General features: G+C 43.0%; 1 protein-coding gene across 1 annotated transcript in view; it reads left to right on the top strand.

The window, feature by feature from the left end:
- Positions 1 to 4794: 4794 nt before the first annotated feature.
- LOC126413023 (lachesin-like) overlaps positions 4795 to 22105 on the top strand; it is a 398429-nt gene continuing 381118 nt past the window's right edge. The window contains exons 1-2 of the mRNA XM_050082916.1: positions 4795 to 4806; positions 4877 to 5023. Of these exons, the coding sequence (XP_049938873.1) occupies positions 4795 to 4806; positions 4877 to 5023 (159 nt within the window). The remainder of the gene's footprint in view (positions 4807 to 4876; positions 5024 to 22105) is intronic.

Raw genomic sequence — 22105 nt, 5'->3', positions numbered from 1 at the left:
TATTTTGGCCGGCCATAGTGGCCGAGCAGGTCTAGGCGCTTCAGTAGGGAACCGCACGACTGCTATGGTCGCAGGTTCGAATCCTGCCCCGGGCATGGATGTGTGTGATGTCCTTAGGTTAGTTAGGTTTAAGTAGTTCTACGTTTAGGCGACTGATGACCTCAGATGTTAAGTCCCATAGTGCTCAGAGCCATTTGAACCATTTTTTGGTCTTATTTTTCCTGAAAGATTGAATGATGGACCACCAACAATTTCACAGTAACATGCTTCTTCGTGAAATCAGATACCCTATTTCCCGTGTTTCGATCCTTTGAGGATTAAACGGAAATACAAAGCGATCATAGTCTTTGTTATCAGGTGTATTGGGAGTTGTGTAGAGGTTAATTTAATTTATCCTTCCGGTTTTCTTGTTTTGGCGAGTTTTTAGTAAATTTTAGACTTTTGTCGTTTTGCAATAATTTTTACTGATGAAGCTTTGATTGACGCTGAACAATAGTTCGGTCAATGTCACAAAATGCCTAAAGCGCAGCACAACCCATTGATAAGTTGTACTCTAGAAATAATCTACCGAACACTTCCACTGAAATTTCTTACTACCGGACGAAGCTACAACCGTTCGGGCATAGCTGTGGGTTGTTTAACTGCTCTGGGAGATGACTTATCTAAACTACAACATATGAAATATTTGTTCACATCCATAGGCTATTTGGTATAACAGTATCGGACATGTCAGAAACAAACCGAAGTAATACATACATATAAAACATTTATAAAATGGGATATGAGAAGGTGAGGATGGGGCAGAAAGTCTGCCTTGGCCCAGTCGAAGGAAACATCCCAGAATTCACCTTCACAACAAGGGGAAACCATGGAAAACCCAAGTCAGGAGAGCCGGACAGAGAAGAAGCCCCAGTCCTTCCGAAAGCGAGTCCAGAACATTAAGACTTAAGTAACCGGGTCGCTCCGTAAGTGATTGAAAGTGTGTGTGCAACTTACAAAATAACGAAGTAAATGAAAAGAAATTCTGAAAGTAAAAACACTACAGAAAATGTGAAAACATATCACCAAATTAAACCATACTGCATAAACGTAGGAAATGCACAATAAGTCAATCAGTTATGTAGATAAAACATGAAACTTTGATTTTAAACACCCCTCAAAAAATAAAACACGAGAGCACATGACCCGACACTGCTGAAAGGTATGGGCAACGAGCACAAGCAAAACCTGCCGACACTGAAACCATCACAATTACGTTAGCACCAGATCCTTACACAGCGGAAGTGTGTCGCACTGCATTTCAAACAGAGGAAACATAATACCAACAGCAGAAACATTCTTTGCAAAGACAAACAGAGCACCTATAGTTCAGCAGTTAACGGAATCAAAAGAACCCGACAATGATCGAAGGTGTAATAATCGCATAAGCTAGCATATTAATTTACATTGGAGAAGCGCTTCTCAACAAGAAACGATTTTATCTTTAATCTAAAAGCCGTTTCCTTGGCCAACCTCTTTATATATATTGGCAGCACCTTACAAAAAGTTGCAGCAGATTGACTCATATGTCTTAGAGTGCGAGTTGTTCTAACTTGCTCTGTAGGGTGTGCGGAAATTCCCGTTGCAGACTTCTTGGGCTTGTAGAGTGTATTATGTACATACAGGTAATACTTTCAGTAGAAAGCTATGTCAGGAAACATACCGTTTCCGTTTTACGTCGGTTTCGATTCAGATGTGTAATACGTCCACGTCTGCTGATGTAAACAGAAAAGTCTCAGAGTTGGATGCCCTCGTATGCAGTAGGCTAGACAGGATGACACGCGACTGAATATCAGTCAGGAAATGTAATTTCAGCGTGATGGTGCACCACCTCACTTCCCACGCGCGGCTCGGAGACATCTTAAGGGACGACATGGTGAAAAGGGATAGACCGACGTGGTGCGTGGCTGTCGGGATCGCTGGATTTTACATATATGGACTACTTCTTGTGGGGTTGTATGCAAACTGTAATTTACGAGACTCCCGTAGAGGCAGAGGAAGACCAGCTGGTACGAGTTCCGTCCGCGGTACTAGGAACTGGAGAAACACCATTTGGGATGGAGAGTGTATCAGAACATGCTCCGTAGGTGCAGTGTCTGTAACAACGTATGTGGTCGCTACGTCGAGCTGTTGTTGTAATTAATCAGTACTGTTCTTTGCGTATAATATTTTTTTCCGTTTCTTTTTTTAATTCACTGCCTCAAGAAGACGTGGATGATCTGAACTGCAAAACGGAAATGGTACGCTTCCGGGCATGGGTCCCTGCTCAGAATGTTATGTACTCAGTTCCCTCTACAAGTCCTAGAAGTCTGTAACGGGAATTTTCGTTGTTGTTGTTGTGGTCTTCAATACTGAGACTTGTTTGATGCAGCTCTCCATGCTACTCTATCCTGTGCAAGCTTCTTCATCTCCCAGTACCTATTGCAGCCTACATCCTTCTGATTCTGCTTCGTGTATTCATCTCTTGGTCTCCCTCTACGATTTTTACCCTCCACGCTGCCCTTCAGGACTAAATTGGTGATACCTTGATGCCTCAGAACATGTTCTACCAACCGATCCCTTCTTCTAGTCAAGTTGTACCACAAACTCCTCTTCTCCCCAATTCTATTCAATACCTCCTCATTAATTATGTGATCTACCCATCTAATCTTCAGCATTCTTCTGTAGCACCACATTTCGAAAGCTTCTATTCTTTTCTTGTCTGCACTATTTATCGTCCATGTTTCACTTCCATACATGGCTACACTCCATACAAATACTTTCAGAAACGACTTCCTTACACTTAAATCTATACTCGATGTTAACAAATTTCTCTTCTTCAGAAACGCTTTCCTTGCCATTGCCAGTCTACATTTAATATCCTCTCTACTTCGACCATCATCAGTTATTTTGCTCCCCAAACAGCAAAACTCCTTTACTACTTTAACTGTCTCATTTCCTAATCTAATACCCTCAGCATCACCTGGCTTAATTCGACTACATTCCATTATCCTCGTTTTGCTTTTGTTGATGTTCCTCTTATACCCTCCTTTCAAGACATTGTCCATTCCGTTCAGCCGCTCTTCCAAATCCTTTGCTGTCTCCGACAGAATTACAATGTCCTCGGCGAACCTAAAAGATTTTAATTCTTCTCCATGGATTTTAATACCTGCTACGAACTTCCTTTTGTTTCCTTTACTGCTTGCTCAATATACAGATTGAATAGCATCGGGAAGAGGCTATAACCCTGTCTCACTCCCTTCCCAACCACTGCTTCCCTTTCATGTCCCTCGACTCTTATAACTGCCATCTGGTTTCTGTACAAATTGTAAATAGCCGTTCGCTCCCTGTATTTTACCCCTACCACCTTCAGAATTTGAAAGAGAGTATTTTCGTACACCCTGTATATGGAGCGAGTCATAGCTACGAGTATTACAATTCTGGTAACCGGAGTTGACTAGCAAATTACCATGTCTACCTCTTGTCATCAACTAACGTTTGTATATGTGTAAGGAAGCAGCAGTAACCAAAGAGAACATTTTAAATAGAGGTGGTTCCAGTGAGCCCTAGCCGAGCTGTGAGACAAGATTCGAAAAGCCCTTTTCTGTAACGTAAAAATTACATTTAATCGACTACTAATTTTACCCCTGAAAACTATTGTACATGTTACTAGGGACTGGAAGTAACCAACATAATACATTCTAGCAACATCTGGCGACCAAACTTAAGAAATAATTCTCAGAGCAAAACATGCAAACTGAGCTAGTGGGAGAGAATAGTTATATGGGTTTTCCAGTTCAAGTCTTGATCTACATCTACATCTACATACATACTCCGCAATCCACCATACGGTTCGTGGCGGAGGGTACCTCGTACCACAACTAGCATCTTCTCTGCCTGTTCCACTCCCAAACAGAACGAGGGAAAAATGACTGCCTATATGCCTCTGTACGAGCCATAATCTCTCTTATCTTCGTGGTCTTTCCGCGAAATATAAGTTGGCGGCAGTAAAATTGTACTGCAGTCAGCCTTAAATGCTGGTTCTCTGAATTTCCTCAGTAGCAGTTCACGAAAAGAACGCCTCATTTCCTCTAGAGAGTCCCACCCGAGTTCCTGAAGCATTTCCGTAACACTCGGGTGATGATCAAACCCACCAGTAACAAATCTAGCAGCCCGCCTCTGAATTGCTTCTATGTTCTCCCTCAATCCGACCTGATAGGGATCCCAAATGCTCGAGCAGTACTCAAGAATAGGTCGCATTAGTGTTTTATAAGCGGTCACCTTTACATATAAACCACATGTTCCCAAAATTCTACCAACGAACCGAAGACGACTATCCGCCTTCCCCACAATTGCCATTACATGCTTGTCCCACTTCATATCGCTCTGCAATGTTACGCCCAAATATTTAATCGACGTGAGTGTGTCAAGCGCTACACTACTAATGGAGTATTCAAACATTACGGGATTCTTTTCCCTATTCATCTGCATTAATTTACATTTATCTACATTTAAAGTTAGCTGCTATTCTTTACACCGATCAAAAATCCTGTCCAAGTCATCTTGTATCCTCCTATAGTATCTACATGCATTCCTGAACGTTTTGTGCACGGTGCCCTTTCTGACTCACTTTTGCCTAGTGCCAGACGAAGATCTGCTTGTTACCATCGTGTTAAACAGTATAACAGTTTTCGTGACGTAACAGTCGCGAACTGTACTGCCAGACGCCAGAGGAGCCGCTACCAGGGGCTTTGTTTGTGTTGCAGACGCGGCGCCATGGACGACGTTGCAGGCGGCGGGCGCCCCGGCGCTCCGGGTGGGGGCGGATGGGCTGGGGGCGGGTGTGGGGGCTGGGGAGGCGGAGGAGGCGGTGGGGGCGTGGCCCTCCCCCGCTGCGCGCGCCCCCGACGACCCGGAGTTCGTGGCGCCCATCCAGAACCTGACGACGCCCGTCGGCCGGGAGGCCGTCTTCGTCTGCTCCGTCAACAACCTCGGCAAGTACAAGGTGAGTACACCGCGCGGGGGAAGCCAAAGTAAACACGGGCTTAATGCAAACGACGCCCAGCGTGAATACCGCCTGCCGGAGTTGATTTTCTGATGGCTTCCCGTAAGTGCAAAGCGTTGCCACCGAATCTCTGTTTAACTGTAATTTGTGTTGTATTTCATCACAGAGGAGAATTGTTTGGTGCAAGCGGTAACGCTAAAGATGCACGCAACCTATCCGGTTTTTAGCGTCACATTTTAACTGTCTTACAATCACTGTGTACTCCTTCTAATCTCTAAACTCGCTAGTGAGGTGTTTGTAAAGTCACCAAACATGAAGGCTCAAAATCTGAGGTTTGAAAGGTAAGCTTACGCTTACGTCTTGCTATTAACCGAAACTCTTGTACAATGCGCTTGCATTGTACTTTTCGTATCGGATCCATGATGCAAATGCCCACTTTAGATGGGCCAAAATGAGTTCCTCTTCTTTACCTGTTGGACAGCCTAGTGAGATGTTGACGTAGTAAGAATAAGGCTATGTAGCACCAGTGCTTGGAGGAACTTCACAAATTTTGCAGAGAGTAAGGCAGAACAGGGAAGGTAGCCGGGCCATACGCTATTTCTATTTTTAGATTTGAGTAAGAATAGATGGAAATGCATAGAAGTCAGCATCGAAGTACAAGACGGAATAGTTTAATCACACTAGTACCAAATTAAGTACTTTAAACAATTCAGTTTTCACTAAGTGACAAGACGGCCACTTCACCCGACATGAGCGGGCAAAGCGCTCACTTAGTTTTAACCTCAAAAATAAAAGATAAAGAATTGTTTTAAGAAATAACTAAATATATTTTGTTGTGAAACATGATTTCAACTGAATTTTTTTAGAAATAAAAGACCAACTCTGTTTTTCAACTTCCGTATAGAGTTTGTGAGACCATAAGGAGCACAATTAGTACCGAATCTATTGTTCATTTGGATTTGAAATTGAAAATTCTTCTTTGCAGTACATACGGTTAGTGTCTTCGTTGTTATCGTCAACAACAGCTCTTCCGGGGCTTTGTATTCGGCTCTTTACATTCTTCTTTGTATTGCCTTTCTTCTCTTCTGCTGCTTTCCGTTTTTCCTTCCGCTCATTTTCTTTTTCTTCTCTTTCTTTGTTGCTTCAAGGTTTTTAGAAGAAGAACCTCATTACACAAAAGCTGTATGACCGTACTTTCAATGACTAAAGAAGGATAATGGAGTCAAGAAATGACACTTCCAACACAATACCATTAAAAAGACATTCCTTGTCACCTCTAATAAATACTCAAAGTGACCACCTACCTTACGTCAGGATAACTAAAATAAACAAAAAGTATTATAACTCTAAGGACAGGCTTCACAAAGTGACTGGAACGTCCATGGAGAACAAGTTGTGGCATTTCCCGCCCGATGCCGGCACCTAACAGCTCTCGGCACCCGACTATTTACTTTGCCGGTTTGACCATTCTGCCCTGCTTTCTTCTATCCAGGGTGAGTCACTAACTATTTCCACCTAGAATAATTCCGAAAGTATGATAGTAGCTGAAAAGATTTTTTGGAATAAATGTTGCATGGGACAACGGGGGCCATAATATGACGTTGGTATTTTGTTGCTAGGTGGGGTCGCGTCAGAAATACGGTCAACTTTATTTTCTTAAATGGGATGTTATAGTTTGGTACTTATTTTCTGATAGCGGTTATCGGTCTCTGAAGGTCAACGATGGTCAAAAAGTTGGCATGAAGTCCATTTACAGAAGGTGTTCGAAGTGATGACTGTTGGTATAAATGTAGTGCTGAAATCTTTTTATCATGGATTGAGTGGTATTCCTTACCACTTCGGCACTTACCGAAGCGCGTGCTCTGACAAACGGAGTCAAGATGGTGTACTCAGTCATGAAACAAAGCAGTAGGCCCTCTCAGAAATATCGACTCTTAGACAGTGTGTCTAATAGTGTATTTTAATATGACAGTATGCCATCTTAGGCAATTTATAACACTTAAAACCTTGATAATGGCACTGTCAACCCAAAATCATGATTGTGTAAGTGTAAATGTAACACTGTAAAAAAACAGCAGTTCAACGCCGGTACTGACTTTAAAGAAATTCTCTCTCACATATCGTGCAAATAGCAAGTATTCGCCGAATACGGTGGGTACATCTAAAATGCCATTGACATGTAAATACCATTCGTTGGTTTCGCAATACAACACTAATAGGAACAGTAACGCTAGTATCGTCGAATCAAGCTAATGTGAATGATGTATTCCTTCGAAGAACTAGTCGATTTACTTCTCATTTACGGAGAATGCCAATGAAATTCATGAGAGCTAGAGACTTATGCGCCGCAAGATATCCTCATCGTACTCACCCTACACGTCGTACATTTAAATATGTGTATGAAAAATTGAGAAAAATTGAATCGCTAACGCATCAGAAATATATCCGGCAAGGAAAGATACTAACAAGGAAACGGAAATTGGTACTCTCGCCACTGTGGTTCGAGGTCCTTGTGTTAGTTCGCGTCAAATCGCAAGGGAATCTGGCATGAGCCAGAAGAGTGTCGTTCGTGTTCTGCATCGCCATAAATATCATCCTTACCATATTAGTCTTCACCAAGAATTAACTGCTATGCATTGTAGGCGTCGAATTGAATTCTGCCGACGGGCTCAACCTCAGATTCAGACGGATGCCACATTTAGTAATTTTATTTTATTTACTTACGAGGCTACATTCACGAACCATGGAAATGTTAATTTGCATAACTTGCATTATTGGGCACCTGAAAATCCATGTAGGCAGCGGCAAGTTGCACACCAAAACCCGTGATCGGTGAAGTTATGGTGTGGGATTCTGGAGGACAGAATTACAGTCCCCTTTTTCATCGAATTAAATCTTAATGGTAAGAAGTACACCACATTCTTGCAAGAAACATTAGGTCTATTATAGGAAGAAATACCTTTAGGAACAAGGAACAGAATGTGGTATCAACACGATGGGTGTCCGGCACGTTTTTCGCTGATGGCTAGAAATGAGCTGCAGAGACAATTCCCAAATCGTTGGATTGGACGCGGAGGACGTTTGTCGTGGCCTGCTCGTTATCCAGACTTGACGTTACTGGATTTTTTCTTGTGGGAACTCGTAAAAGACATTGTTTATAAAGAAGTTCCAAATACACCTGAAGAGAGAATTGTCAGACCATGTGCTTCGATAAGTGCCGATGTGATAACGAATATCACTCAATCGATGGTAATAGGATTGCAGCATTGCATTGATACCAATGGTCATCACTTCGAACACCTTCTGTAAATGGACTGACATGCCACCTTTGTCACCATCGTTGACCTTCAGAGACCTTACTGTTACACATCATTGGACTCGCCTCGATAGCCGGCCGAAGTGGCCGTGCGGTTAAAGGCGCTGCAGTCTGCAAGACCGCTACGGTCGCAGGTTCGACTGCTGCCGCGGGCATGGATGTTTGTGATGTCCTTAGGTGAGTTAGGTTTAACTAGTTCTAAGTTCTAGGGGACTAATGACCTCAGCAGTTGAGTCCCATAGTGCTCAGAGCCATTTGAACCATTTTTGAACTCGCCTCGATAGCCGCTGTCAGAAAATAAGTACCAAACAATAGCATTAAAAAAAAAGTTGACCTTCGTATGTCTGAAGTGACCCCACCCAGTAACAAAAAACCAACGTCATATTAATGCCCTCGTTGTCCCATGCAACTTTTGTCCCACAAACTTTTCAACTCCTGTCATACTTTCTGAGTTATTCTTAGTGGCAATAGCTAGTGACTCATCATGTGTATTGGTCTAACATAAAGGTAGAACGGATACAGAAAAATAACTAAATGACAAGCAGAGCGGGTATTGTTACTCGGTCACTTGGAGTAGAAACCTAAAAGACTCTTGTCAAAATTAGAGGAATGTTAAATAAAATTTCGCCTCGATACTGGATTTGGAAAGTCAATCGAAGCTGTGTTTGACAATGTGTTGGAAAATGCAGTAGTCAAATACCGCAATGGGGATATACGCTTGCTGCTAGGATACAGTCACAGCTCTTAAACTACTATTTACCTCGATGGAAGTTCATGACAGCTAAGTAAATAATTTCCGATTTCCCTAACATTAAACTTGCCACTGGTTATAACCCACGCATTTAGGACGTCGTGCAATGGATGTTCATATGAGCCCATCATTGATGGACTTCACATCTGTTTACATGCTTGAGCCATCCAAAGGCATAAGGGATTTGTGCATGCTTTTCAAAAAGGTAATTCCTTCTGGTAAGGGCTTCTGCTTTCTTATAACTAAAGGCAAAATACTAGTTTAAATCTCGTGAGCAAGTAAGTGAGTAGCGCTAATTTATCGAGAACGCCAGTTTAACGAGGACTTGTTGAAGATGTGGCCTCCATGGTAACACTGTGACAACATGTACCTAAGATTATGAAACTATACCTAAGACAGAGGTTAAACTGGCTTGCACAAACATGAAGTGTCGTCTCGTATCTACAAGACGAATAATAGGAAGACTGTGCAAATCTCTCTACACATAAAAAGTGATGTCCCGACTGACTGACTCACTTAGTAACTCAACGTCGCCTAGCCGAAACCACTGATACAAACTTAAAATTTGTAGAGGGTGTGGATCTTATAAGTAAACATCTTCTAAAAGGACATTGTTCGAAATTCCACTTCTAAGACGGGTGCAATAGTGGATGAAAGGCTTTTTTAATATATGTCGCTATTAAGTGAATTTTTAAGATAGGACAACGAAAATTAGCGTTGATTTCTGTCAGAAGTAAAAAAAAAAAAAAATACGAGTTTCTGAATTTTTTCGCAATCCAGTCACCAATGGATTAAAGTAGGGGGTGAAAGTTTTAAGAAAATGAATCGTTAATTAAAGAACTACTAAAGCATTTTCAAGGCTATAGCTATCAAAACTGGCTAGAAATAAAAAAAAATACGAGTTGCAGGTTTTTTCGAAATTCAACGCTCTAAGGGAGTAAAACAGGGGAAGAAAAATATTATGAAATTATTTCGTTATGAAAACGTTTTCAAAGATAACATAAGAAAATTTGTATTTAGCTTCTGTCTTAAAATAAGAAAAAAAGTGTTTCACTGTTTTTGAAAATTCAACTTATAAGGAGGTGAAAATTTTTAAGAAAATATTTCGTTACATTAAAAAAAGTATTAATGTTAAATCTACTAAAACTTGGATTTCACTTCTCGGTTATACATAAACTTTTAAGTGCTGGGGGATGAAAGTTTCTACGAAAATTTCACCACAAGAACGCAAAAGGCGTGGTTAACAATAACCTTGGACTCTTCCTACCAGAATCGCTTTTTGGTCACATGTACATTCTGAAAAGACCACAGTCATATGGCCTTAATTTGCGTGAAAGGCTTAGAAGGTGTTGCAATTTGCGCACGACATAAAAATTCGATCAGTGAAAGACAAAGAGAATCTGTGCAAACCGAAGCAGCGAGTGCTAGGCTAGTATCAGATAAATCCCATTGGAATATGATCTTAATTTCTCTCATAGAACAGTCACGAAGTACAAATGAACTTGTTGTTATAATCCTTTTACTAGTAGGCTCTTTTATTAATAACGCAAATTCATTTTACTCTCGTTTACACAATGTTTGCCACAGCAATAAATCTTGGTTTCTTACTTGAAGGGATACGACTCTTTCTCGGTGTATATGATATCATAAATGATGAAAAATATAGCAAAAGGAGAAGAGAATAAATCTGAAAGAAAACTTCAAATGTTTACAGCGGGAGCAACTGACAGATGAGAGATAGAGCTCAACGGTTGATATTTCTGTTTGAGGTGAAATGTAATCATTCAGGAATTGCTTAAATGTAACGAAATTCTCTCATTTACGTTGTTGGTGTTTATAAATTTGACAAGAAACAGACATTACTTGAGTATTAAAACTCGTACGTTCCCTTGAAAACTGAAATAACTTGGTGTATAATCAACCTTCGTAAACGATATCGCTAGCACTCGATAACACATGCCCGCCCACAAGTTGCCAAGGTTGTTTCGAGCACGCTGCAGAAGTTCCGCCGGGAAGCCCTAACACATTCTCCTGCAGTCCCGATCTCACCTCATGCTAAGTCCATATTTCTGGAGACGCGAAGGAAGATACTCTTCGCTGTTGATTTGCTACGGACGAAGAACGGTATGTCTGGGTACAATGAGGTTCCTTAGGAAACCGCAAACGTGTTTCCATGAAGAGCCCTTCGCCCTGTCTCACAATGGGATAACAGTATTGACAGTTATGGCAATTACTTTTGGATTTTTTGTTTTTGAAAAAATAAACCTCCATTTGACCGTATATTACTGTGTCTTACCTCTGTACTACGTATATTTCGGCTTTTACACCATTATCGAGTACAATGCAAAAATTTCTCAGTGCTGCCAAAAATTTCTGAAATAATAAACAGTTTCCATTCGTTTGGTTTTCTTTTGACTCGCCTTATTCTTTATGAAAAGGCAACTTGTAGATTTATAGCAAAATTCAGTGAAAAATTCGAAACCCCAAAAACGCTCAAAAATGTTTCCTTTCTAAACAGTTCAAGCTGCTCTGCCTTTACGGTCTTAGCGTATCAGTCTTCAAAGTAAAAGCACCATCTTCTATGACTCCACATCGCAGTTTTCATCAGTTGTTTGCGACTTGCAAAAGTTTTCTGAAGTGTTCTTTATTCTGAGGAACACGTCCATCCGATATTCAGCCATTTTTGCAGAAATCGAACGAAAGTAATATATAATTTGCTTCTCCTATGGAACGTTGAACAATACTGTATGTTTGTAATCAAAATGAAATGAGCCATTTGCAGCTCATTGCAAACTAATTCGCAGTCTTTGCCCACTCATGTTACGCCATGTTTCAGGTCGACATCTTCCGGGCACGAACTGATGCCTGTACAGGCATGCTTGAGCCGTACAGAGGTGTAAGGTATTCGTGCATGCTTCTGCAAAACGCTTGATCATGTGCGCATGTCAAGTATGCAGTTGCGTGTGCAGCAACCTTAAAGTATAGACCAGTGACTGTCAAGCAACTTGCTGGAGGCGCGTCTGTGCTCTGAAATTACCATCTGTAGGAATACATCGTCCTAAATGGATTTAACAAGACGTGACTTTAATTAAAGGTCAATCGGAAATTATTTACTTGGGTGTGATGAATTTACACCCAGGTAAATAGAATTTTATTAGCTGTAGCATTGTCCTAGCAGCTTGAGCCGTACAGAGGTGTAAGGTATTCGTGCATGCTTGTGCAAAACGCTTGATCATGTGCGCATGTCAAGTATGCAGTTGCGTGTGCAGCAACCTTAAAGTATAGACCAGTGACTGTCAAGCAACTTGCTGGAGGCGCGTCTGTGCTCTGAAATTACCATCTGTAGGAATACATCGTCCTAAATTAGTGGATTTAACCAGACGTGACTTTAATTAAAGGTCAATCGGAAATTATTTACTTGGGTGTGATGAATTTACACCCAGGTAAATAGAATTTTATGAGCTGTAGCATTGTCCTAGCAGCTATTGTACATCCCTTTTTTTATATTTGTACAATTTGATTATACTTCAGTTGCTTTTTCGACCACATTATCAAACATATCTCACGTGGTGCAGTACGAGATACTGTTTAGCGAGAGAAGTGACGGCCTGCTTGAGGCCACTGGCCCGCATGTTGCAGCCACAGTCATATCTGGGACTCAACCACATGAAATAAAAACAATTATGAACAGCTGACGCTAGTGGTCCGGGTTCAGAAAGCGTGCAAACATGCGATCGCAACAGAGCTGGCAGAGCGCGAATAATGATGCACTGGGTGTAAATAATCGATACAAACACAGAATCGCCCGCGTTAAACTGCAAGCGAGGCACTCAGCATTGCGTCGATAACTCAATTCCTATGCAACCTGTAACTCGGCTGCTGGTGAATGGTACTTCACATCGCATCAGTCCATGAAGTGGCAGAAATTATTTCTTAACCAGTCAATGAAATTAAACAGGTTTCTCGGTACGGTCAACACTCATGAGCCAGTAACATTGCATGAAGGATGGAAGTGTTGACATCGCGAAGTAGTGATTAGCATTTTATAAAATTTATGCTACATACGACTGTAGACCTACACAAGTGAATGATTGGAAATTCAGGCTGGTACTACGAAAACTACGAGGCCTACGCGGCTATCAAGTGGTGGGTCCGTTTAATATTACCAAGGGATAAAGTACTTGTTTAACAATTGTTCAATATGTCGCTGAGATGTTACCTGTCACACACTCTTATTCCGAGTGTGAATACCTCTGCTACTGACTTTCACAGCACACTTTGTTTCCGAATTGTCTTTATCCGTGCCATTTTCGTCAATGAAATGTTGCAACCCACAAGCAATATATGGTTATTTCCGCTTTCAGTTCGCTGTACTATAGCCTAATGTTTTCAACACCGAAGGTAAACGTAAGACATTACAATGTATTACTTTATTACAGAGCCGGCAATGTTCCATCGAATATGTGAATTAACGAAGAATATCAATTAATCTTTTCCTATTCGCCGTACGTTTCTATCCCACCGTGGTTCATGCTACTGAAAAATTACCATTTGTGGTGGAACGATACTTGTCTGAAAGTGAACAACAATAAAATAAAGAAAGGAGATTGATTTGCTACAAAAAAAGTAAGAATCTCAAGATGAAAGCTACTCCAGTAAGTACTAAAATCAACATTACCTTCATATGTATGCGTTGACATGAATCTGACGAGACCACTTCTCCATAATTTGCGCTATAGTTCTGGTGGCAGCCAAATTTTGTGTGTGAATAATAACAATTTCGCAATGACCTAGTCCAGATGTTGTGTATTGCGAACTTGTGTTGAATTTACAACATTGAGTTATTTCGGAAATTACAGTTACTATACACAACTAAAGACTGGATGCGAGACCCCCACCGTAGTTGGGCTTCTCCTGTCGGACCTGAATGGTCTGGCGCCAGCAGCCGATGTCCCCTCAGAGTACTGTGCTAATTATATCTACATCTACATCCGTACTCCGCAAGCCACCTGAAGGTGTGTCGCGGAGGGTACCTTGAGTACCTCTATCGGTTCTCGCTTCTATTCCAGTCTCGTATTGTTCGTGGAAAGAAGGATCGGCGGTATGCGTCTGTGTGGGCTCTAATCTCTCTGATTTTATCCTCATGATCTCTTCGCGAGATATACGTAGGAGGGAGCAATATACAGCTTCACTCCTCGGTGAAGGTATGTCCTCGAAACTTCAACAAAAGCCCGTACCGAGCTACTGAGCGTCTCTCCTGCAGAGTCTTCCACTGGAGTTTATCTATCATCTCCATAACGCTTTCGTGATTACTAAATGATCCTGTAACGAAGCGCGCTGCTCTCCGTTGGATCTTCTCTATCTCTTCTATCAACCATATCTGGTACGGATCCCACACTGCTAAGCAGTATTCAAGCAGTGGGCGAACAAGCGTACTGTAACCTATTTCCTTTGTTTTTGGATTGCATTTCCTTAGGATTCTTCCAATGAATCTCAGTCTGGCACCTGCTTTACCGACGATCAACTTTATATGATCATTCCATTTTAAATCACTCCTAATGCGTACTCCCGGATAATTTATGGAATTAACTGCTTCCAGTTGCTGACCTGCTATATTGTTGCTAAATGATAAGGGATCTTTCTTTCTATGTATTCGCAGCACATTACACTTGTCTACATTGAGATTCAATTGACATTCCCTGCACCATGCGTCAATTCGCTGCAGATCCTCTTGCGTTTCAGTACAATTTTCCATTGTTACAACCTCTCAATATAACAAAGCATCATACGCAAAAAGCCTCAGTGAAGCTCCGATGTTATCCGAAGGTCATCTATATATATATATATATATATATATATATATATATATATATATATATATATATATACTCCTGGAAATTGAAATAAGAACACCGTGAATTCATTGTCCCAGGAAGGGGAAACTTTATTGACACATTCCGGGGGTCAGATACATCACATGATCACACTGACAGAACCACAGGCACATAGACACAGGCAACAGAGCATGCACAATGTCGGCACTAGTACAGTGTATATCCACCTTTCGCAGCAATGCAGGCTGCTATTCTCCCATGGAGACGATCGTAGAGATGCTGGATGTAGTCCTGTGGAACGGCTTGCCATGCCATTTCCACCTGGCGCCTCAGTTGGACCAGCGTTCATGCTGGACGTGTAGACAGCGTGAGACAACGCTTCATCCGGTCCCAAACATGCTCAATGGGGGACAGATCCGGAGATCTTGCTGGCCAGGGTAGTTGACTTACACCTTCTAGAGCACGTTGGGTGGCACGGGATACATGCGGACGTGCATTGTCCTGTTTGAACAGCAAGTTCCCTTGCTGGTCTAGGAATGGTAGAACGATGGGTTCGATGACGGTTTGGAAGTACCGTGCACTATTCAGTGTCCCCTCGACGATCACCAGTGGTGTACGGACAGTGTAGGAGATCGCTCCCCACACCATGATGCCGGGTGTTGGCCCTGTGTGCCTCGGTCGTATGCAGTCCTGATTGTGGCGCTCACCTGCACGGCGCCAAACACGCATACGACCATCATTGGCACCAAGGCAGAAGCGACTCTCATCGCTGAAGACGACACGTCTCCATTCGTCCCTCCATTCACGCCTGTCGCGACACCACTGGAGGCGGGCTGCACGATGTTGGGGCGTGAGCGGAAGACGGCCTAACGGTGTGCGGGACCGTAGCCCAGCTTCATGGAGACGGTTGCGAATGGTCCTCGCCGATACCCCAGGAGCAACAGTGTCCCTAATTTGCTGGGAAGTGGCGGTGCGGTTCCCTACGGCACTGCGTAGGATCCTACGGTCTTGGCGTGCATCCGTGCGTCGCTGCGGTCCGGTCCCATGTCGACGGGCACGTGCACCTTCCGCCGACCACTGGCGACAACATCGATGTACTGTGGAGACCTCACGCCCCACGTGTTGAGCAATTCGGCGGTACGTCCACCCGGCCTACCGCATGCCCACTATACGCCCTCGCTCAAAGTCCGTCAACTGCACATACGGTTCACGTCCACGCTGTCGCGGCTTGCTACCAGTGTTAAAGACTGCGATGGAGCTCCGTATGCCACGGCAAACTGGCTGACACTGACGGCGGCGGTGCACAAACGCTGCGTAGCTAGCGCCATTCGACGGCCAACACCGCGGTTCCTGGTGTGTCCGCTGTGCCGTGCGTGTGATCATTGCTTGTACAGCCCTCTCGCAGTGTCCGGAGCAAGTATGGTGGGTCTGACACACCGGTGTCAATGTGTTCTTTTTTCCATGTCCAGGAGTGTATTATCAATAGCAACGGTCCTACGACACGGCACTGCGGCACACCTGAAATCACTTTTACTTCGGGAGACTTCTCTCCATTGAGAATGGCCGGCCGCAGTGGCCATGCGGTTCTAGGCGCTACAGTCTGGAACCGCGCGACCGGTACGGTCGCAGGTTTGAATCCTGCCTCGGGCATGGATGTGTGTGATGTCCTTAGGTTAGTTAGGTTTAAGTAGTTCCAAAGGGGACTGATGACCATAGAAGTTAAGTCCCATAGTGCTCAGAGCCATTTGAACCATTGAGAATGACATGCTGCGTTCTGGCATGATTTTGGACAACACGTTCTGGTATAAAAGACTGTATTCAAAAAATCATGAGTGGGGTCTTTTTAAAGCTTTTCTAACGCTTTACTATGACGAGAGGTTTAATGGCTACGAAATTGAAGTCAACAGTTGCAATATCTAGAATTTATACCATAAATAACGTAGTAATTTGCAAGTATTAATAATTATGATTCACAATCTCATACCAATTAATATACAACAGTTCTCTTTCACTATCATCGTTATACGTCGGCAAGGTTTGTAGACAAGCAGAGATCTCAAGTAGTATATGCCACAGTCTTATCCGATTTAGAGGCATTTGAAATTATATGCTAGGTAACCAGTGACTGTTCGCTGAGAAATTGACAACGAACGAAGATAATTTAGTACGGGGACATTCTGGAGGCCATCTCTTCAAGCCAAGCAATTGAATCGGTACACCTATTCTTCCAGGGCACACTGCTGCCGCAATGTTTTCTTTAAGTGAGCCACGTCGACTGTCATTGAAACGTAGTGCTCGACGCAGCCCAGCGTCACTGCCTATGGTTGTGTGTGTCTTCTGCTGATTTAGTATCGGCACCCATGGTTTGAACGACAGTCTGTGTTAATCTGCATCTTCCTATTCCACTTCCACTTCCCCTGACCTCTCGCCTGCGTCCTATGCCGACTCATCTAATGTACCTTGAAAAGTGTACTCTTCTTCCCGATCCCCGATCACAGCTTATTCGAGACTCTTCATATGTATCGCATTGCCGCAAACATTGGCCAATAGTATAAAGTGATAAGGTCTTGCTAAATCCCTCCCTCGCCTCTATATTAATTCCTCTTCCAATCTACTTCTTTATAGCGTTTCTCTGCTCAAAAAGTGGGACGTAAGATGGACATCACAGCCCATCCACCAATGACAATTTCTGTACATTCTGCCTGTGCGCTTTCGCCACTGTAAGAATACAAAATGTCAAATTCGTTTTTTTTTTAATGCCTGGGAGAGCCACCGGTGACATTATACCGGCACAGCTCGCGGTATTTTTTGCTCAGCTATCTGTTATCTCCCTACAGAGCCTATACTCCAGTGCGCCGCAGTAAAGCTTCTCAGAATTCCCTCTCTGCACTGGCGTGTTTTTCCTCGTCCACCTGCAAACGGTCTGTCTGTGGGCTGGGCTGGCGTAAACAGTATGGAATTCGTATCTTTACCACTGTAGCCCCGACTGACCGCATTGTCCTGTGTCGGACTGTGCGGATCTCCTGCGTATGGCCATCCACCTGCACAAAAGTCTGAACGGTCCCTTTCTCCCTGCTATGTGACCATGTGTTCAAGTCCCAATTCTAAAATTACACCTTTGCGTGTGACCGAAAGGGAGCGACGGTTGCGTCGGCCCTTCACTGTCTCGTTATCGTTTGCCCTGAATGGATCAGTATACGAGCTCTACAATTCTGGTTATACAATTCCAGTTAAGGAAGTGGAGGAATAGATGGTTAGTACAGCCTCTGCAACCACAGCTGCATACCATGTTATGAACCTACATGCAACTGCTACTTCCCGTCTGTCATTTCTTTGCTCAAGGATGAGATGTGCCTAGTCATAAAGGTTAAAACCCCTCATAACACATTCCTCACAATGAAAATTTTGCACGTGAAGTGACACGCTGAAAAATCAGTGTGGCGCTTCCACAGCTAAATTTTTAAATGTAAGTGCATCCCCATCATTACACCGATTGACAGTATCTATCATTACATTGTAAAATGTAGGAAAGAAAGGGTATACATTGAATCTGTCGTCGGAATACAAAAGGGTGTATCAAAAAGAAACATCCGAATTGGCACGTCTATATTTCTGAAACTAATAAACATATACAATGAATTTTCTTTTTTCATCAACAGGAAACTCAAAAATTCTTTTTTTCCATATCTTTATGTAGGTATTGCATATCCCCCCTTGAGATTCACGGCAAGTGTCAGTGCGGTATTCAAATTGTTCCCACACTGCAGCGAACATGTCTTCAGTTACGCCTTCTACAGCTACTGTTATGCAATGTCTCGTTTCATTCATTGTTGTGGTAACTGAGGAAAACAAACAGACTTTTATAAACCCCCACAAGAAATAATTACGTACAATCAGGTCCGGTGACCTTGGAGGCCAGTAATGTAAGGCTGAATCATTTGGTCCAGTACGACTGATCCATTGTGCAGTAATCCCTTGATTTAAAAATTCCCGTGCTTCCAGGTGCCCGATACTGTTGTCAATTGAAGTCGTTCGAATCACTCTCCACCTGCGGGAAAAGAAAGTTCTCAAGCATATCGAAATATGTGGTACCTGGAACAGTGTACTCGGCAAAGTAAAATGGACCACACACCTTTTCCCATGAAACTGTACAAAACACGGTAAATTTTGGAGATTACGTGTCATATTGGATAACTTCGTTTCGGTGTACTGTAACCCCATGTTCTCACGCTATGACGGTTCACCTTTCCATTTAAATAGAATGTTGCCTCGTCTCTAAACACTAAGCGTGGAAGAAAACTGTTATCCTCTATCTTGCCAAGAACGAAATTACAGATCTCCACACGTTGTTGTTTGTCACCTTCAAGAAGAGCTTGCAGTAGCTGAATTTTGGGTGGTTTCATGTGTAAACGTGGACGAAACATACGTGAGACGGACATCGGGGGCATGTTGAGGTGTCGAGCTGCGTGGCGAACAGATTTCTATGGTCATCCTCATGAGTGCTAAAAGGAACTCGTTAAACTTCGGTTACACGATAAATCAGTCTAATCTAAAAGCCGTAAATTCAACTAAATATCTAGGTATTACAATTACGAACAACTTAAATTGGAAGGAACACGTAAAAAATGTTGTGGGGAAGGCTAACCAAAGACTGCGTTTTGTTGGCAGACCACTTAGAACCTACTAAGGAGACTGCCTACACTACTCTTGTCCGTCTTCTTTTAGATTCCTGCAGCGCGGTGTGGGATCCTTAGCAGACAGGACTGTCGGAATCCATCGAAAAACTCCAAAGAAAGGCAGCACGTTTTGTATTATCGCGAAATATGGGAGAGAGGGTCACAGAAATGATACAGGATTTGGGATGGACATCATTAAAAGAAAGGCGTTTTTCGTTGCGACGGAATCTTCTCACGAAAGTCCAATCACCAACTTTCTCCTCTGAATGCGAAAATATTTTGTTGACACTGACCTACATAGGGAGGAATGATCACCAAGATAAAATATGGGAAATCAGAGCTCGTACGGAAAGATATAGGTGTTCATTCTTTCCGCGCGCTATACGAGATTGGAGTAATAGAGAATTGCAAAGGTGGTTCGATGAACCCTCTGCCAGATACTTAAATGTGATTTGCAGAGTATCCATGTAGATGTAGATGTAGATGTAGACTCCATGTGAAACTATTCGGATGCGTTCGACTTCTGTGTTAGACTCCCGGTGACGTCTCGGCGATTTGCCTTTACACAAACAACGTATTACGCTGGTGTCACGCTGAACAGTTATTACTGTACTGCACAAAATGTACAACACAAAATGCTTTCTCTTCTGTCGGCACCATTTTTAGTAGAACTGAAGTGGGCTCACTCTGCTGCTACCTAGCGTGAACCATGTAAAACTGGTAAGTTTGCTCTTTCTAATAGTGCGTAGATGACGCACGTATCACAAATAACATAGTAGTTATGTTTTTTTTTTCTTTCAAGTCGGATGATTCTTTTTGATACGCCCTGTATATAATCAGAACATCAATCTTATTTAGGCATACTTGTGGGATGCACTCTGTTTTTTCCCCTCTTTGTACTGGACCTGTTTGCTGAAAGTAGTTGCACTGTTCTAGTGGCAGATGTTATCCTCTTACAAATATTAAGTAATATGATTCCTAACAAGGTGTGTGTTCCCCACTGACAGCAATGTATGCTCTACAACTTGCTGCCATGCTGGCTACAAGAGCGGTACGGAGATCTTGTGGTAGGGCTTCCCATGTCCACACCACTGCGGTTGACATATGCTGGACGGTTGACATATGCTGGACGGCAGTTAGGATGTGTGGAAATGCTGCAGTTAGTCTCCCCAACGCATCCCACATGTGCTCGTTGGGATTTAAATCGATGAACTCGCTGGGCAGTCCATTCCCCAAATATCCTCTCGTTCCAGAAGGTCCTCCACATGCAATCTTCGATGTGCTAGTACACTGTCATCCATCAAAGTCCAGTCAAGGCCGAATGCGCCCCAGAAAGAACGCACACGAGGAAGGCGCACAGCGACACCATAGTGGTTACCGGTCAGTATAGCATGTTTCAACGATTGGAGATCAGTATGCCCATACAACATTCTTCCTTCTCCACAGCATAACATATGGATCACCGAAACGATCAAGTTTCACAATGCTGGACGTACTCTCAGATTGCGTGAAGTGCGAACACGTAACACCCACAGGAAAGCTGTCGAATATGATCGTTTTGGTGGTCCAGGTGTTATGGTGTGCCGAGGTATATTGTTGCATGGGTGTGCTGACCTTCGAGTTTTTGAAGACGGTAAACTCACAAGTCAACGTTATTGTGACACCGTACTCCTTCCCCATGTGCGTCTTTTCGACCCTAACTTCATTTTTATGGATGTCAATGCGCGACCGCATTTAACATTGGAGGTGGAGCAGCTCTTTAAATGAGAGGCTATTCGGCGAATCGACCGGCCTACCAGTTCTTCCAACGTAAATCACATCGAGTGCGCGTGAAATCATTGGGTAGACTGAAATGATAATTAAATCAAGACCCTAGGCTGCTGATAGGCGTTGATATACATCAACAGGGACAGTTGAAAATGTGTGCCCCGATCGGGACTCGAACCCGAGATCTCCTGCTTACATGGCAGACACTCTATCCAACTGTGCCACCGAGAGCACAGAGCATAATGCGTCTGCAGGGAGTTATCCACTGCACGCTCCCCGTGAGACCCACATTCCCAACCTAGTGCCCACACACTACATTTGTAGTGCCCCTGCCCATTACACTTATTACTCGCGGCATACAATCTTGCCAAGTCCCTTTTAAGTTCGGGCGATGAGTGTGCATCCAGCACAGAAGAAGAAGGTCAACGGCCGGTTAGCCTTAACTATATGAAGATAGTATCTGTTCTTTCGGGCATGTCTGAAAGAACAGATTCCATCTTCATACAGTGGGTAGACGTCTTGCAGCACTTCCACACGCACCAACGACCTGCAAGCAGTTATTAATCACGCTGGTGGACGAACAGAGCGCTCTACAACATGAACTCCATAACAAATACGTGCTCAGCATAGGAGCACGCTGTAGAGCATGCACGGCTGTTTATGATGGCCACACACATTGTTAAGAATCCTATCTCTCCTTCTGTAATGTCCAGAAAACATCCTAAACCATGGAGACTT

Source organism: Schistocerca serialis, chromosome 7 (assembly GCF_023864345.2).
Source record: "Schistocerca serialis cubense isolate TAMUIC-IGC-003099 chromosome 7, iqSchSeri2.2, whole genome shotgun sequence".
Lineage (NCBI taxonomy): Eukaryota > Metazoa > Arthropoda > Insecta > Orthoptera > Acrididae > Schistocerca > Schistocerca serialis.
The sequence above is the reverse complement of the archived record's forward strand: the minus strand, read 5'-3'. Positions and strand labels throughout refer to the sequence as shown.